Below are 19,190 nucleotides of genomic sequence, written 5' to 3' on the forward strand. Positions count from 1 at the left end.
GCAGATATGTGCACAGTTTTGAAAACGTTTACAGCCTGGTACAAAAGACTGTTCTGGTCTCTATAGCTTGTTTCCCCAATCATGATAACTGTTAAAGGGGTGAAGTTTTAAATAAAATTTCAAAAATGTGTTAAGACCTAAAGTTATACACATCGAAGGGTGTTGCTGATTTTGGGTGACATCCAGGACAGATGTTTGAACTTTTTGGATTAGCGGCTGGTGATGAGGAGACAGGCAGTTCCAAGATGGCGACGGTTGGAGTCACCACACTGAACCTCAAAAATGCTGCTCAGGAAATCTTTGGGTGACGTCACAGACGGTTTGGTCATCCTCATACATAGTCCATGGCCTGGTGGCTTTGAAGAGCACATAAATAATGAATAGAATGTAAATTAATAAATATAAAAGCCTCAGTTCACTGTTGAAAATGGCTGTCTGATGGTAAGGTAAATACATAAAGACCTTCTAAATGTAGCATTTATTCAAAGATATATGTACATATATGTTTCTGGCCCATTTTTAGATGAAACATGTTTTGCTGCTGACGTCGTCCACAGCTGGAGACTGCTTTGCTTCCTGCTGGTACTCCTGATTCACCAAACTGACGACATTCTGACCTTCATCAGCAGTCAGTAGAAAATGAATACGTACCTCATAAATCTCACTTAAAAGAAACAGAACTATCCCTTTAAAATGATATATTTTTTTTTTTTTTTTACATATAGCGGTCTGCACTGGTAGAGAAACTCGTGTGAATTAGTAAGAGGACTATGGAATTGCTTTGTTTAAAAGAGATTCTGTGGTTCTCCTGAGTTAAAGGGTGAATTTTCTCTAACTTTTCATGTTAATTACTAGATCGGTGTACCTTGTCAGTCCTCTAAAATCTGTGGAATAATGTCATTTTCGTTGATTGAACTGCTCACAGCTTCTATCTGTAACCTGTGACGAAGGTTCACAATCTATTGAATCAGGGAACAGCTGCTCTAAAGCGTCATGTGGTAACATTTCTCATGCTTACACATCAGCTCGACTCTGAATAGAAAAAACTCCACTAAAATCCATCTTTCTATATCTTTGTCTTCTCCTCTGACTTTTTAATTTAGTCCATGTGTTGTGATTTTAAATGAAGAATCAAGTGTTCCACCTAAACTCGGTGTTTCTGGCGTCCTCACATGGTCGGCTTATATCGCTACCTGCTAAACAATATGTGACCGTGTCTGGATAATACGAGCTGTTAAGTTTGTTTCTTCCATGTGTCCAGCTTTCATTTTGGGTGCAGACTTTTGTTTATAAACGCTTTCATCCTGCTTTTCTCCTGTAGGTGTGAACATGCAGCACGGCTGTGTGTTGTTTCACATGTGCAGTCAGCAGAGCAGCGATAGTCCCAGAGGGAGGGCAGGGAGCTGCAGCACCAGCCAGAGAGGATCATGGTCTCACATTTGTCTGAACGTACCATCGATCCAGGTAAAAGAGCCGCTCAGCTTTGTGCTCCACATCCCTCTGTTGTTATTTTTAAAAGCACAACAAAAGATGAACCCTTCCTTTGTTTTTGGATGACTCATCTTGTATCTCAAGCAACTGCTCGTGATGGTGAACAAAATAAGAAGCATAAAAGGCGGTAGGCTACACAAGTGTTTCTCCTGTATTTACTCCAGAAACACCTCAGAGGAATTTAAGGAAAAAAAGGCAGTGTCCTCTGGGAAGTTTGGCTCAGGGCTGTCTGGCACAAGACCTTCCTGTTGGCAGGATGTTTATTAGGACTGGATCCCACAGTACAGGAAGCCAGTGAGCTCGACTGTCCTGACCTACTGACACTACACGTCAGTGAGTGCCAGAAGAAGGAGGTGAAGGTGTGGTTATGTAAAAATATATACATTCTGTGCTCTGAAATGGGTGATTTCATGCCAACTCACCTAAAGATCTAAGTTCATGTCACTGATTTTGTGCAATGAAGTTCATGGCACTTGAAATTTCTGCTGAAAATCCACAAAAAGCTTAAGGCATATTTGCTGCATGTGTAAGAAACAACCATGTTCCGAAAATTATTAAATGGAGTGATGTAACATCTTTTTCTTTCTATCAGCAATGAATATTAACCACCAATCACTATGATCAAAATAAATAGCATTAAGTAGAGTTCTCACATTTATGACAATTTCAACAAAAACTGAAAAGCTCTGTAAAAGTACAGCAGAACTGTTAACGTAGTCAGTGTGTTTAGATATCACACACCGATAAAAACAACAACCTTAAATTCAACATAGTAGAAATACATAGCTAAATAAAACTTCTAAATGTAATATTACACTTATTAAAAGTATAAGCTATTTTTTTTAGAAATTAATAAATGGAGTAATATGATCTCTTTCAACTTTTTATATATCTGCAATTAATCTGAAGAATTTCAACGTAAAATTTGAAGCAATTTTTAAAAATTAACAAACATTCAAAATACTGGAAAGCTCTCTTTAGCAAGATCTGTGGCAGTTAATTTTTATGTACCACAAAAAGCACTTCCAAGATGTGACGAAACAGTACTAATACAGAATAAAAAACCTGTTACAAGAAAGTGAAAACTAGTAAAGATATATTTTTTAAATTAAAATTTGAGGGTGTTCAGGACAAATTTCAACCCAAACCATGAAAAATCAGTGACACAAGGTTTAGAATAACTCTAAAAAATTATAACTTTTAGCCAAAAGGGCAAAACTTAAAACTCACAGCTAAGAAAGTATTTTGGTTTCAGCTTCAGGATTTTGCAAAACTGCACACAAATTTTTTCCCGAAAATCCCTGATATGAATGAAAGGGGTTGGTTAAGTTGGCATGGAGTGATCAGAGCGTACACAGAGGACATGAAGAACCAATAAATGCTCAAACAACACCTCAGTGTATTTATATTAAAATCTCATGTGTTTTACATTGTTGTGTTTCACATGCAGACTCCAATTTTGGATGAATGCAACTGCTACGTTTGTTTTAGTGTGTCCACTGACGAACTCTCTTTGGTGAAAGTTACAAATTCATTCATGTCAAACATTAGTCAACATTTACTGTCAAAATGCACCACAATCAAAAGATAAATTAGAACTGTACAGCGAAAACAAACATTAACACACAAGCGTCAGTTCAACAAGAGAATCACAGTGACTCTGAAATGTTCAAAACTCTTTCTTCAGACAATGATTAAACTGAATTCAAACTAAGAACATTTGTGGATATTAAATCTAATCAAGTGTGGTATTTTAATGCTTGTAAAGACAGGTAGTTTTCAACATGTTAATATATGAAATGCTATTCCAAACCCAGTCACAACTTAAATGCTAAAACCTACCCTGCAATATGACTGATAATAGAACCTCTGACCACCTGTTGGTTCATTTTATTGAGCAGAGCTTTGACTTTATAAACCCTATAGAACGCCATCATGAATCTGAACTCATGCAGTGTGTTGTGTTTACATTTATCTTTTTCCAAATGTACATTTTCCATTTCCAGCTTCTACTGTATCTGTTGTCCTGTGAGACCTAAGCATTTGGCTTCTGTTGGTGAGTTCATGTAACAACTTTGTACACATACTCCTGAAAATAACACGTATCAAACAGATACATTCTTTTATATTATTACCCTTCAAATATTCTTCAGTATTCAAACAAAACATACTACAAATGTTAATCCCTCAAAAATGACTTCACAATCAATGGGGACGTGTTTGCTGCAAAAAACTTCTGTGAAAAAATAATTCATTCCACAAAATCAAAAAAGTGTTGTTTTTTTTCTAAAAAGTGCCCATCTGTTAGTAGGGGGTGAGTAGTTAGCTCAGTTGTAATACTGCTGTTTCTAGACAGATCTAGCGGAATGAGCTCTGTGGTGCACTGTTCACACATAACAGTCTTAAATTTGACCCTCCCTCATCCCCACCCCCATATTTACACAGAATATTATGCTCCCAGTCAGCTGGGCTTTGGAACATCTTCTAAGTTTTGAGTCTTTGCCCAAAGTGTTGAAATGTTGCCTAATGAGCTGTGTCCATCATCTGACCTAACAAACATCCGGCCAGGCTGCTTCTGTGTGGTCCTTTGTATTGTAATCAAGCACAGAGCTCCTGCACTGACACTCACAGACCTTCAGGATCAGCTGCTCACGGCCATTTGACACGACGATGTGTATCGCCCTCTGGAAACCAATCAACAGATCATGAATGGAGATGGACAGTGGGAAGGAAATGATTTCAACCTTGGAGGTCAAAGGTCCGAAGGCAGTGACTGGAGCAGCAATAGGCCACAAAACTCACAGTTGTCCTGAAGCGGAAAGAGAACAGTCAGAGGGAATGTAAGTATTTACGTTTGGCTGAGAGCAATGAATAAGCATAGAAGGTATAGTTGTTCTGTAGCAGGAACAGGACAAGGTGTGTTTGTTCTGACCTGCGATGCACTCCTGCTAGGGCGGTGTCGCGGAGGGGGAAGAGTTTTGGATAGATGGTAGTGAACATGGCTTGACTGCAACGGTGACAGTGACCAAGTGGGAACTGCAGCAGGTCGAGGAGGCTCTTTGGGAGGGTGATGGGGGGCAGCAGGTTGAGGTCTAAAACATAACAGAACATCAAGTAAATTAAAATCTATGCAGTCAAATATTTTAATTATTTGATTATTAACATTATGAATCCTACCACTTTTCAGGCATTTTCTGCACCTATTACATTGTTTCCCTACTGTTGACTCATTTTTCATTGTAAAATACACTCACCGGCCACTTTACTAGGTACACCTGTTCAATTGTTTGTGAACACAAATAGCTAATCAGTCAATCACATGTCTGCAACTCAGTGCATTTAGGCATGTAGACGTGGTCAAGACAACTTGCTGAAGCTCAAAATGAGCATCAGAATGGGGAAGGAAGGGGATTTAAGTGACTTTGAACGTGGCATGGTTGTTCTGAGTATTTCAGAAACTGCTGATCTACTGGGATTTTCACACACAACTATATCTGGGGTTTACAGAGATGGTCCAACAAAAGAGAAAATATCCAGTGAGCAGCAGTTGTGTGGACCAAAATGCCTTGTTGATGTTAAAAGTCAGAGGAGAATGGGCAGACTGGTTGGAGATGATAGAAAGGCAACAGTAACTTAAATAACCACTTGTTACAACCAAGAAATGCAGAATACCATCTATGGACACACAACACATTGAACCTTGAAGAAGATGGGCCCCTTAGTACCAACTGAGCATGGTCTAAACACCACAGTCTACCTGAGTATTGTTGCTAACCATGTCCATCCCTTTATGACCACAGTGGACCATCTTCTGATGGCTACTTCCAGCAGGATAATGCACCATGTCACAAAGCTCAAATCATCATTTCTTGAACATGACAATGAGTTCACTGTACCCCAACGGCCTCCACAGTCACCAGATCTCAATCCAATAGAGCACCTTTGGGATGTGGTGGAACGGAAGATTGACATCATGGATGTGCAGCTGACAAACCTGCAGCAACTGTGTGATGCTATCATGTCAATATGGACTAAAATCTGTGACGAATGTTTCCAGCAGCTTGTTGAAAGTATGCCATGAAGAATTAAGGCAGTTCTGAAGGTGAAAGGGGGTCCAGCCTTTTACTAGCAAGGTGTACCTAATAAAGTGGACAGTGAGTGTATGTTGCTGCACTTCTTTTAATACAGCCCAACCATGGCTAGAAATAGAGAGGACTCAAAAACATATTTTGTGCTGCATAACATAGTCAAAATGCCAACAAAGTAAAATGCAGGTACCATCCTCTAACCTATGGGGCGGTGGTGGTAGATGCGGTGCAGATTCCTCATAGCCAGCTCCTCCAGGGGAACCACGTTATCCGTCTCTGAGGCCACCACCTTTACTTCAGCCGGCAGCCCAACCAAGGCCTCACTCAACGCCTCACCCAGTACTTCACCCAGGTCACTCTCCAGTGAGTGAGATGATACACCACACCTGCACAAGAGCAACACACACAAACCAGGGCTTCAGACCAACCTTTTTCCATTAGTTGCACTGCTGCGCCCAACTTTTTCATTTAGGGGCACCAGAATTTTTTCACTATGCCTTGTGGCACAGTAATATTAAATATAACTGGTGGGCTTTTTTGTTATGTTATGAAAAGGATTTCGTCTCACATTGTATCTCTTGGAGGCGATCTCCATTTATTCTGACAATTACAAATGAAGAAGAAAAACACATAATATGTATTAATCTGTCCACTGCAGCTCCTACAGTTGAAGTAATAGTACAACCAGGCTGAGAATGTGTATGGACATTGGGTGTGGAGCTAGCAATGGGGACTTGTGGTGGGTTTATTACTGATTGGTCAACAGTGCCTTCATGTTTAATGGGGTACGCCTTTTCCTCCCAAATGAAGCAGTACGAAGCCCCCTCCCCAAACCAAAAGTGACTGGACTCCCCACATGGTTTTGCTCAGACATGGGACAGCAACAGTGTTTACCACTAACATATCAAATGAGATGGAACAATACTCTGTGAAAGCTGGAAACAGGCAGCGCTCTGCAAAGAAATGCAAACACTATTACCAGAATGGAATAACACCAATAAAGTGCCAGCATTAAAACATTCAAAGATATATGCATTGTAATTTGCTATTGTCTCTAGTAATAGAAAAACATGACTAAACGAGCGTATCAACAACATGCAGCTTGTACACAAAACATAATGGATAAAACAAAACATCAAACTGTAATTATTTAAACTTAGGGGGCACAAACTAAGAGTCATAGCTTAGAAACCTGGCCTGTATTTTGCAGGAGGTGTTGCATGTTTCTTGCCAACAACATACGCAAGGTGTAGGTATGGTGGCACCAACACTGTGCAGAGGGTAACACTCATTTCCCTCCTCTCCCAACCAGCCACATTTACAGTCACCCAGTGTTCACAAATAACCTTTGCCATGCTTAGGCTTTTGTTTCCTCTAGAGGGAATAAGGCTAACTGCCAATCTACATTAACACTGTTTTCATCTCTAGATGTTAGTTATTGAGGTCGCTTCATGTATTTTTTTTCCTAGTAGGAAATACTTTAACTGCCACATTTTCAGTAATCTCTCTGTAGCTGCTTAGTGCTTGGGAGGAGGTGCTTTTTTCATGTCATGTTTTGAACACCCCTAGATGCAACGTTACACCCCACAATTGCTGCTTATCTAATAAGTAACTTCATATAGTTGTAATCATTTTTCACTTTTCTAACTAATACTGCTCAAAGCAGCTCAACTACTTCACCTGTCCTAACCAATATCTGGTTAGCTGTTTGAAAAAGTGTATTACCCGCTGCAGCCGATGACCTTGTTGTACAAGTAGGAGGGGAGGCCTTTTAGGTCCACATTGTTGTCAACAAACACGAACTGCAGCTCCCGTGATCTGCCCAGATCTGAAATACATGCAGATATTAACACTACCTCGCTTGCTGTATCTACATCACTATGGCAACTCCCAGATAAGGGAATATACACACCAAGTGGTAGAAATGTCAGCCGGTTAGCGGCCATAGATAGCTGGTTGAGACGGTGGAGCCAGCAGAGGTGTCGGGGAACGTGACTCAGTAGGTTGTGGTCCACTGTTAGATTCTGTAGGGAGAGACAGCGGTGCAGCCGATCTGGTAAAGACATCAGCTGATTCATTGACACGTCGAGAGTCTCCAGGTCATGAAGATCACCGATCTCTGCAAGGAGACAAGACAAACAAAAGAAACGGAAACAAGTCATGCCAAATCACGTCTACCATTTCAAAAAACAAGATAAAGCGGCACAAAACTTCACCAAGTGAAAGTTGCCGTGAAGGCGCAATTTGGAATTTTACAACTTGACAACTGGGAGAACACGACTGCCAATCTTCAGTGTAATGCAAAAGGAGGATGGGGAAAAATAATTTAACACCCACACACAGTCCTGTAAATCTAAGAAGCATTGGTGCAAACAATGAAAATGTTTTGCATACATTGCACTTGACAGACTTTTGCTTACATGGCTGACTACATTCTTTAATTTCACAAAAATATTGTTCATGTCACATGATTTTTATGTTTTCATGACATTTATGAAAAGTCCAGAACCAAGAAAGTGCACTTTCATACTTAGCCTGGAACCGGTATATTTCTCATTGCCATCTGTACCTTTCCTATTACGCAAACACTGACTCACAGTGAAGAAGACAGTTCTGTCACCTGGGGATACGTGAAAAGCTGGTTGTTGCAACTTGTCTAAACTGGGCTTTAAAGGTTCTCTATACAAGACTGTAAATATAAATATAGCAGCAAACAACTGTCTGCCATGTAAACATACAGTGGAGAAATATCACAGGTATCAAATTTACGTTATTTACCTAATTTATGTGCACGCATTTAACTTCAGCTCATTAAGAGTTTCCAGTTCCGCAGGTCCCTCAATGAATTTTACAATGCAAGCATGGGCTAATGGTCGTGGCTGGATTATTTATTTGTTTGTTGTTGTAAACAAGCAAGAAGGAAGGGGGGAGGTGTGGTCGGCATGTCGATTTATTTTGATCTGAGATCCTGGTGCTCTACTGACATCCAGTGGTTCTGAATGCTGCAAACAGAACTGTTTAAGTTATGAAACAGTCCTTGTACATCTAGTACTGTTACTAAAGATAAACTAAGACAATGCAGAGCCTCAGTTAGCAGAGACATCTCTGACTGTTGTACACAACAAATACTGCTGACATATCAGGAGTATTTTCAAAATATTTTCAAAATTCACTGAGGATGAAACAGCAAAAGATAACATAACATTAAAACCATAAAGTGAGGTTGGGCAATAATTGTGTTTGTTACTCATCAAAATGATAAGAAATAGATCTGCATCAACTGGACTTCAGCTTTAGATATGAATTATAGTTATTATGGTTTCCTGCATAATCTGTGTTGTTGACAGGCCCAGAATAACACCTGTGAGACCTGTTGCCATCTGCTGGCAAACAAAGTACTTACAACTCAATTCACTCTATATTCTCACAAATATAAATAAACTGTTACTGGCAAGAATCCCAGGGGAAAATGTTAAAAGTACAAGTTACAAGAGACTTTAGGCTGTGCATGAAGTTTAAAACTGTTCTCATGCAGCAATTACTAAAGTGAGGAACAACAAACCTACACACAATGGTGCTCTCGGTTTATATAGCTCTTGTTTTATCTCACTTTTCTATTAGTATGAACTATAATTAGTGAAACTTAGGTCTTTACTCAGGTTTTGATGCAGCCATATACTTTAAAAGTGTGTTCTTGTCTTGATGTCTACATGTATGACAGCACTGGTTTTTACAGCATAGTCCTGAAGAAACAGTATGACATTTTAACTGTACAGTTATTAAACATGCTTGTTTATAATTGGACTGGCAGAATACCTTGAACTAAAAATGATTCCTAAAGGAAGATTGAAAACAAGATAGGCAGTTGCTGTGTTTTACCTGGAGGAAGGCATTTCAGCTGGTTATTGGAAAGTCTCAGGTGCCGAAGAGACCTCAGTCGTCCAATTTCTGGACACAGAAGCTGAAGGGCGTTATTGCTCAAGTCTAACGACTGCAACCTGGCCAGGTTTCCGATAGCTGGGAATCAAAGCAGTCACCATATTTATGTTCAAAGACATGAACAATGCATAGCTAACCTCTAATAAACAGTGGCACACTATTAGGACACAAAAGAGGACATACCTTCAGGAATAATTACTATGTTGTTTGAGTGCAAATACCTTAGAGAGTAAATAAAATACATGTTATTTTTAAGAAAAGGCCAACCTATGTGACAGCTCATTAGCTAATGTAATAATAATGACAGTGAGTTTCTGGTGTTAGTTGATGCAAATATATCGACCTGTGACAGACAGAGCTTAAATAAACTTCACCAACCAGCTTTCCTAGTATACCAGCCAAAAAGAGTCACAAAACACACAAGCACATTGTTATGGCAATTTAAAAACGACTTGCTCTCAAATAGCAATTAAATGCTAAGTGATATTAAAATTATTTATAGAAAAAACAGCTTAACAGAATACTTACAATTCAATTAGATTTGGTAGCTTCTGAGCGAGATTGTCAGGCTGATGAAGACAAAGCAAAAGCAGAAATACTCAGACATCTCACAGGAAATAAACTTATGAAATTGCACCACTGTCTTTTAAGTACAACTAACAAACCAGCTAAGATTTGAAAAAAAATGTCTTCAGCCATGCTCTGGTAAGACTTTAAAATTGCACAGAAAACAAACTGTATAACTGGTATCTGACATGGCAAAGTCAGAAAGCACTGCATGAATACCAGTGTAGTGAGGGAGTTCCTCTTCATGTACAGTCTCTCCAGAAACTGCAGGCCTTCATCTTTGAGCAGCTCTACAGGGAAAATATTTAGGTTCTTGTAGTTAAGAAACAGGTTTTTGTGGCGCTCCTGCTTGGCCATAAATATGGTCTCATGAAGTTCAGTTGCCATTTCTGGGGAGACCTCTCCTCCCTGGTGGAGGAGATTGGCAGTAGCTTCTTTCTCTATGGCATTACTGTTTCCCAAAACACAGAAGAACAGAGACATTAGAAGACAGCAGTGTTTATTTCATCTTTACAACTGAGAAGAGACCAGCATGTATTAATCCACTGCACATATATAATTACAATTTATAGTGCACAGGAATACACAGGACAGGTATCTCTTAGCTCATTTACAATTTTAGAAATACTAAGCGACACGACCGTGTGTAGTGCAAATTTGGATATTAACTCTAATATGTATTTTTGTTTAACTGTCCAATTATATTTCTGTAAGTGATAGTAGCTAGTTTAGAAATCGCATTCAAATGGCTTGCTGCTATGTGTTTATCGCTCGGTATGGATTTATAAACAAGCAAATAAAAAAACAATAAAAACGCCAATACCAAGAGGTTGTTCGCAGGTATGACTGTGACAGTGCGGGGACGCTGCAGAAGCAATACGCGACAAAAAAAAAAAAAAAAAAACACACTTCAGTTAGCTTAGCATCTCACAAGCCTGTCAGTGTTGTTTTCAACCATTAGCATGATAGCTAACTGGTTGCTATTAGCACGTTACGTTCAATAACAACAAAAACAGTTATTTACCTTAGTTGTGCAGGACCATTTTATTCTACCTTAACTCCCACATATACCCATGGTCAGCCTATTGCGAAATGTTTGTTTGACAAAGTAAACTAGCTAGTAAATAGCTGCTAACAGTTTGCTGCCGTAACCAACGTAAGACGTCACTGTCCCCTTCCGGTCAAAGGTAGCCGAGCTACTTCTTCTTCTCTTTCCCTATTCACGGTAGATATGATCCTGAAGATGTTTTGCTGCCATCTGCTGGTACACCATTAAACTACATCATATGTACAATATACTTTATGCAGTAGTTATTGTTTTAGCCTCTTCACTTTGATATTACTTTCATGCAGCTTTGACTCTTCTTTTCAGGGAGAAATATTATCTGTTTTACATTTATCTGGCAGCTGTAGTTATTGATAATTTTGAGTATTAACATTTTAAATACAAAGCATAGGGATATTTTATTTACAATGTGCATTGTACAGGAATCACAATAAAGCGTTGCTCATATATTAACGCTTCAGAAATAGATTTCACATCATTTGTTAAAATAATTCTATGAGAAACGATGAAGTCTTTTGAACTTTTCCACCTTTTTAGGTGTAGCTGAAATATAAGTATAGTTCAAATATAGCACAAATGATGTTCACTTCCCAAAAAAGACGAGCAGCAAAACAGTTTGCATACATTTTTATTCATCTTAAATCTCGTGTAGAAAAAAAAGAATCAGAGAAACAGACATTCTCTTTTCCTTCAGCCAATCATTTTCCCCAGTACTCTGAATATATTGATAACGGGAAAAATTCTTACAACAGCATGTACAAAAGAAAAACCAAAATGAAACCTCAGTCTAACAGATCATTTCAATAGAAACGCAAGAGTCAGAAGGCTATGAATAATTTACACACATCAAAATATAGGAAACAAATTGACCATCAATGTAACAAAAAAAGGAAGAAAAAAAAGAAAAACTGAAATTTGTTTGATTTTATGTCGGCTCTGTGAGGTGTTCCAGTGGTAAAAGTGAGGAAAAAATCAGACCACAAACATCCAAATACCCATCCTGACCCCCTGAATCTGATCAGTGTGGGTGAAAGGACTCTAGACCAGAACCCAGCCTGAAACTGCAGAAATTCCTGCCACGTTAGACAGAAACAAGACTCACAAAAAACAGAAAGCTTTTTACTGGGATTATGATCACCATGGCAACAGGTCTAGGCACAAGGAGTGACGCCAAAGTCCTGTTACGGCAGTAAAAAAAAACGACACAGCATTCTGTCGACCAACACATGAAGAGGAAGTAATAGTGGAGCACAGATCGTTAACCAGCTCTGAGGCCACTTTGAACAAACAGTTAAATGAAACCACCTGGTTCTCCGCTTGGCTTCTCTTTTCAACACGTCTTTGCACCAAACAGCTGAAGCAGCGCACACTCACAAAAGAATTTAAGAATGGTGTGCTGAGTTGAAAATTAACCACAGTAAACTGTCCCCAACTAGAAGCAGAGATCACCTGAAAAAGCGTTTTTAGCAGCCTCATGTGACTGACAGAAGTCCTACAATGACTTCGAAATGTAAAGAAAGGCAGTGATGGGCCACAGATTCACACGGTTTATTAGTGTGAAAATGGGGAAAAAGCTGCTTGTCAGCTTGCAGTCCTGTATATACATATATACCTCTAAATTCATTACTTATGTCTCAAAATGTTAAACCAAGATACAGTAACAGCCTTTGTGTGTGTGTGTGTGTGTGTGTGTGTGTGTGTGTGTGTGTGTGTGTGTGTGTGTGTGTGTGTGTGTACCAGAGAGAAAAAAGTTTTTAGATGGGTTCCTGCTTAGAGACAGCGCAGTCCTGCCAATTATCAGAACCACAATGTGACAGGTCATGTATGGATTTATAAACCACATTTTCTTTCCCTGGCTGGTAACATCTAAGGTGCAGATCTGGCCTTCAGGTAGACCCAGTTTGTGCCTCACATGTACTGCCATTAAATTCTAGTGGCAGAGCTCAGCTTCCAAATTATTTTTCTCTGAAAAACCCCCTTGGGGACTGTTTTCTAACCCAAAGAAGGCAGCCAGAAATGACATATGTCTATACTTAATTTGTACAGCATGGAACAACATTTAGAATTTTTATGATTTATCTATAGATTTCTATATTCTGTTACATCGTAGTATCTTAAATTCCATAAAAAATAAAGTGTTTGCATTTTGTGTGCACTGTACAGAACAAGTAAGTGAAAATGTCATTTTTACAGCTATCTGGGTGGGAATAGAGTCACAACTACTTCATCCATCTGGTTAGATAGAGTCTGTGTGGAAGGAAAAGAGATGGAAAAAGGGGTGTATTTATTTCCCTACATGCCAGGTAATAATCCTAGAATATGCAGTACACAGGAACAGAGGGAGGAGGTGAGGGAGAGGGAAGGATGCATCATCATCATCGCTCCTCCTCCTCACCACAGCAGAGCATCTGAGAAATAAGCCAACCCTCCAGTCAGCCACATTCCAACAAAAGAAAAAAAAAAAGCCAAATTATCAGACTCGTATGGCCCAAACTTCACCAGCGAAATAATCTAAACTAATATAGGAGGAGATGGCTGATTGCAATCTTCAATCATTTCCCCCCTGTGATTATCATGTTCCTGTGCCACCCTCCTCCTCTCCAGGATGGTTTGGTTTGTGGTTTGAATTTGACCATATTAACAGCACTCAGTGAGATCATCATTACAGCCGGACAAGAGATGAGATGTTTTCGTTTTTCTGTACATGTAAATAAATCGAAAAAGAAAAAAAAAAGTGAGGTAGATGGATGGTTGAAGGAATAATAACAAAACCTTCCCCCAAAAGAGCAAAAGAACATTAAAATATTAGAAGGAAAAAGCTTGAGGGGGATTTGTACAGTGATTTCCACTTCACAAAGAAATACAAAAACATAAATAGCCAAGAAACACCTGGGTAGGGAATCCAAATGTTACTTAAAGTGAATGAGCCTTTAACAATGTATTCCAGGTGTTTCTTCAGTAAACCTTGATAAAGGACAAGGGGATCTTCAGTTACAGCAAGTTCTCCAATCAAACCTGTACATTTAGTATTCTTGAAAAGAAAGGCCCTCAAAATTTGTTCCTCTTACAAATCCTTTTAGTGTCAGTCGTGACATCTTATTGTTCCTAAAGCACTTTAAAAGAAAAACTCTCAATGCTATAAGATAATTCCACTTACATCTCAGCCCAATTTAACTTAAGCAATCTTCTCCAAACACATGTTAATATGATGAAAAAGGATAAATAGGGGTAACTCCAGCAGCATACAGAAAACCATCCTTGATTCATGAGAGAAGTTGATTAGAAGAAAGTGAAATTATCCTACAGACAGGTTTTTGTATTTGCCTTTAGAAAAATAAGATGCTAAGGCTCTCTGCTACATTAAATAATGCTATTTTGCACTTACTTTCTACCAAGTGTTATTACACAGCACACGGAGCCCCAAAACTGACAAAATGTAGTGAAAGACCATCAGAAAAGACAAAAATAAAACTGACCCCATATAGTGCCGCCAGCTAAATAATTAAAAGGGAGTGTAAAAAGAAAACTTTACACATATTTTTATCTTACATTAGCTAGATTTATTTTTCTACTTCTTAGTTTTCCTCATTTTGTTTGGTTTCGGCCACATTTTATCATTTATCTGCTCTCTTTCTCTCCTAAAGGTGTATATGCAAGCACAATTTCCCAAAAATATGACGGCTTAAAACAGAATGGGCCTTTTCTGCTGGCCATCTATCCACAGCTGATTTTGATTTTGAAACAACACCAGTTAATGCACATTATGCTAATCATATACACAGTTTATGGATGATTATTTATATGTGCCAGCGTATAAACATTTGTACCAGTAGCTAACGCTAACTTGGAAGTTCACAAACACCATGTTTTAGTTATATTTGTCTTACATGACTGATCTTCATCAAGGGACAGAATGACAATAAATCTTCAAAACATCATAAAAAAAACTAAATAAGAATCTCTAAGTATCTTTAGTTAGGTAACTTTACTGCATTAACTAGCTAAACCTCTTATGACTAAAACGTTGTAGCTACTGTTACAAGTATTATCTCTAGCTAGTACTTGTCACTGTTGTGACAGCAGCATGCAGTACAGAGTATCAGTGACTAATATCATGTGCTGGTGTCGTTTTAATACAAAAGTTAGCTTAGCTAGCTAAGTGGCTACGTAAAACACTCCAAACAAATGTTGTTTAACAAAAACAAAGAGCAGATATATGAATAAATGTGAAAGTACAACACCTGAAAAAGGAAAACTAAGAAGTTGCAAAATAAAGTGAGCTATGGAAAAAAGGAAAAAAGACAAAAATAAATTAGTTTTAATGTTTTAGGAAAAATATATAAAGCTTTTTGTTTTTAGATTTTTTTTATACAAACTCATGGAACACTATATGAAATGCAGAAAGCTTTTACACATCTTCTTACTCTCCATTTCCAATTTTTCCTAACAAGATTAATTATCAATAGCTGTGTTTCCGTATAAATGTCAATCCAGTTTGAAGGAACGACGAATGTCACAATGCCTTCATTTACTGCTTTGGAACAAATAAATTAGGCTCTGTTGGTCATCAGAAGGTAGAAGAAGAAGCTCTTCTGTTTTGGTATTAATTCTTTTTCAAAGTCAAAACGTCCACAACCAAATATGAAAACATTTTTGTGAAACTGGCGACATTTTGGCAAATTTCTTAAAGAAATGTTTCTACAGTTGCACTTCAAAACGCACATAAAATTACAGTATGGAAACATGGTTTCGGTATTTAAGTGTCTGATTTCTACTTTTTGTCAGTGTTGGGGCTCCATACAGTAAGTGCAAGGACCAATCAAAAGCTTACCACTCTTGTTTTGTACTGTTGTAATAAACATTCTCAAAAAATGATCTTTAAAAAAATGCAGTAATAGAGTCAGAGGGATGTAGAATTAGACAGAGGTTAAACACACACACCAGGCAGATGTCTCTGGGTATGACAGCACAAAAAAAAAAGGAAAGTAGAAAAGGATTTCACTTTTCTCTTTAACCTGAGATTTAGTTGGGACGCCTGGCCTCTGAGCGTGATGAAGGGTAGAGGCGGTTTAGTCCAAACCCTAGAGGACAGATGTCAAAGTGTCCCCAGAGAACACATTGGCACCATCACTGTCCTCGAGTCAGATGGGAGGGGAAGTTACCGGTGTTTCAAAACACAAGGCAAATTGTCGTACCTTTTACGCAAACACAGAAACGAAACCAGCTCAGATACACTTTACACAATTACAAGCATTAAAAAATGGACTGTAGTGGAAACGTTCATAGATCCAACCTGAAGGAGTTTTTTTCTCTTTTTAATATATAGATATTGACTATATTACAACCACAAGAGAAATAAGGAATAGCAGCTTCTTTCTGTACATGATGAATGTCTCCAACTGTATAAAAGTTAGAAAAGTGACACAAACAACTGGTGTGTACATAAATGCTCTGCCCACGTAGAGATGTTGTAAATGTTGGAGACTTTTGACTAGTCTAAAAAAATACCTGTTTGTATACAACAAGGACGCCTCTGAACTCGGAGAACCCCGACCGAGAGACATTTTAGATCTTGTGTTCATATTTCTTTACCTCTGAATCCTCTTTTCTCCGCAGTCCTTGCTTTGAGGTGTTTTTTTTTTGTTTTTTTTTGCTTCTTTATTAACTGTATTTGGCGGTTTAACCGTAACGGAACAGCACTTTGTGAGAAGATGTGGCTCAATTTCAGATAAATTGATAGGACCAAAGTTAATTTGATAGAGCACTGTAACTGCAGATATCAAACGGCAATAGCGTAGTGGTGTAGGACTGTAGGGTGAAGTTAATATCCCTTTGATCAGAGACTTTGAGAACGGTGCGGTAGCAGATCAAAGTGCCTTTTTTTTGCTTCCATTTTCAATATGGTGTGTTGGAGAATTACAGGGCAAGAGAGACTCTGTCAAACAGTACAATTTTGGCAATAAATTTGGCAGAATTGACCTTTCTCCCTCTAGTTGTTTGTTTCAGCAGATTGTCTGTTGACCCGGCATTACGCTGACACCCAGCCTGCAGAGCAACCAGACTACTGAACAACCGAGAGAGACGCTGACCTCTCGGAATTGCTTCTTCTTCATTAGATATGCAAAACATTTTCACCATAATGCCCGTTCAAAAGCGAACAAAATGCCGTCATTTATAAAGGCCTACACATTTAGTTTTTTTCCCATTTGGAAATACACATAAAAAAAGTAACAAACAACAATTTATAAAATAAGTTCAGCCATAAAGAGAGAGAGACAGAGAATGTGAGCTCCCCCAAATGATTTTTTAGTCTTTTCTGTCGTCTACTGTTTCTTTTATCTTTTGGGTCCTCCCACTCAGCAGTGTCACATGTGACAGCCAGCTGGTAGAAACCAAAACTAGAATAATATGGAAAAAGTGTGTGGAGATACAGCAGAACACGGACTAATTGACAGGTTCCTCCACCTTCCTGTGACTCTTTGCTTCTCACGGAGTAGCCACACCTAACTGGTGGACACAGTTTTGCTGTTTGTTTTTTTTTTTTTTGTTTTTTTTAAAAAAGGAAAGAAAAATCCCCCCTACTGAGATGTCTGGCAGGTGGAAAGTTTGCAGTCTGGTGGGTGCGTCTGTCCGATCAGCAGATCAGCAGGCAGAGGACTGCGGGAGAGGCATGGTGCGCTCGTTTTTGCGCCCTCCGTTCATGTGCGCGTATGGCGGCAGTTCGTCCAGTGATGGCCGCATTGTGACGCCTGAGCTTGTCCCTAGCCCCGACCCTGCCCCTGACAGCCCATTGGCTGCCTGCTGGCCAGAAGGCTGCTTGTCCATAGCAACGCTCGATGTACAGGGAGACGAAGGGGAGCTGGGGGCTAGCGATGGGGCAGGTGGGGCCTCTGAGCTTGGGGAGGGTGGGGTCTGTTGAGGGGCTGGGGTTTGCTGTGGCTGTGTGGAAGAAGGAGGGTCCAGAGGAACGTCATCCATGTTGTCCAGCTTGTCCAGGTGGAGCTGTGGAGCCTCGGCCGGCTTGTTATCGGCGCTGTAGAAGAAACTAACCTCTCTGAAAGACGGTTCCAGCTCATCCTTTACGCTGCTGATGATCTCCACAAAGGATGGACGCATCTTAGGATTGTACTGCCAACACATTCGCATCAGCTCGAACCTGCACACACACACAAACACACACAAACACACACAGGTTAGCTCAGTCTCCATCAACAACCCGTCCTCCTGCAGTAATGACCCTATCCAGAGGAACTGTGCTTTCCTACCGACAAGCCAATATTTACTTATGCCAAATGTTTGCTTTCTGTTTCTAAAACGGCTGTATGATCCCCCATCCCTCCTCCTGCTTCTTGTTTATGAATCACAGCGCTCATGCTGCTTTCACCAGGGTCCAGCACAGAGAGCGCTGCATCAAGCCTGACAAGTCAGCCCGACATACTGAGATGGGAACCAAATGTAACAGGGAAGGATTTCTTTGATAGAAACGTATGCAGCATTTTAAATACAGAATGAAAGAATCACAATTAAGAGAAACTGTGGGTTAGATGGCGAGATCAATGCAACTCTCTTTTTTGTATTCTAACAGTGTAGCTACATTCAGCAGATGCTTAGCTTAGCACAAAGTCTGGAAACAGCTATCCTGGCTCTAGCCAAAGGTATAGACTATGTTATGGAGTGTCAGTCTTTGCACGTTAGTTTTGCTGAACACACAAAATTCAGGGAGGTGAATTGTGTTGAGATTTTTCTAAACTTCTCAGCATATTTTTCAGACACTGTCTTTGACATCTGAGCAGAAAATGCTACATGTTTATAATGTACATAAACGGTTTTAAATCCAACTATTAATGTGCATATTAGATTGTGTATAAGTACACTATCATGTTGCCAAATAACTCCTAGAAGATTGCAGCTCCAAGGTCCTTAATTATGCATATCTAACATCAAACCTTAAAAAAGTTACAGCACAGTATTTTAATTGAGCTGCAACGGTGAAACAGTGAAAAACATGGAAAAACAACAACATCTCTGGCCAATAAGGA

General features: G+C 39.2%; 2 protein-coding genes across 3 annotated transcripts in view; both read right to left on the reverse strand.

Moving 5' to 3' along the window:
• Positions 1-3,031: 3,031 nt before the first annotated feature.
• On the reverse strand, positions 3,032-11,271 carry lrrc28 (leucine rich repeat containing 28). Of its 2 annotated transcripts, XM_055013637.1 has the most exons (11): positions 11,110-11,271; positions 10,909-10,950; positions 10,305-10,536; positions 10,047-10,087; positions 9,702-9,739; positions 9,459-9,596; positions 7,492-7,698; positions 7,305-7,407; positions 5,781-5,965; positions 4,424-4,583; positions 3,032-4,300 (listed from the first exon to the last, which is right to left on the reverse strand). In XM_055013637.1, exons 3-11 carry the CDS (start codon positions 10,470-10,472, stop codon positions 4,231-4,233), a joined length of 1,110 nt encoding a protein of 369 aa, XP_054869612.1. In that variant the 5' UTR covers positions 10,473-10,536; positions 10,909-10,950; positions 11,110-11,271; the 3' UTR covers positions 3,032-4,230. The 2 variants fall into 2 exon arrangements, with proteins under 2 accessions (XP_054869612.1, XP_023153108.2); XM_023297340.3 differs by lacking the exon at positions 10,909-10,950.
• A 490-nt stretch (positions 11,272-11,761) lies between these two features.
• Positions 11,762-19,190, reverse strand: part of igf1rb (insulin-like growth factor 1b receptor) — a 51,854-nt gene continuing 44,425 nt past the window's right edge. Inside the window, exon 21 of the mRNA XM_023297360.3 lies at positions 11,762-18,307. Coding sequence (XP_023153128.2) covers positions 17,794-18,307 — 514 coding nt within the window. The 3' untranslated portion in view covers positions 11,762-17,793. The remainder of the gene's footprint in view (positions 18,308-19,190) is intronic.

This window comes from Amphiprion ocellaris, chromosome 1 (genome assembly GCF_022539595.1).
Source record: "Amphiprion ocellaris isolate individual 3 ecotype Okinawa chromosome 1, ASM2253959v1, whole genome shotgun sequence".
Lineage (NCBI taxonomy): Eukaryota > Metazoa > Chordata > Actinopteri > Pomacentridae > Amphiprion > Amphiprion ocellaris.

Excerpts from the sequence above, each read along its gene's own strand:
- lrrc28 (XM_023297340.3), bottom strand. The coding sequence starts at position 10,472 with ATGGCAACTGAACTTCATGAGACCATATTTATGGCCAAGCAGGAGCGC. Across the intron at positions 9,740-10,046 it reads CTACCAAATCTAATTGAATT|GTATTTGCACTCAAACAACA; the intron begins GTAAGTATTCTG and ends TTACTCTCTAAG. Across the intron at positions 9,597-9,701 it reads CATAGTAATTATTCCTGAAG|CTATCGGAAACCTGGCCAGG; the intron begins GTATGTCCTCTT and ends TTTGATTCCCAG.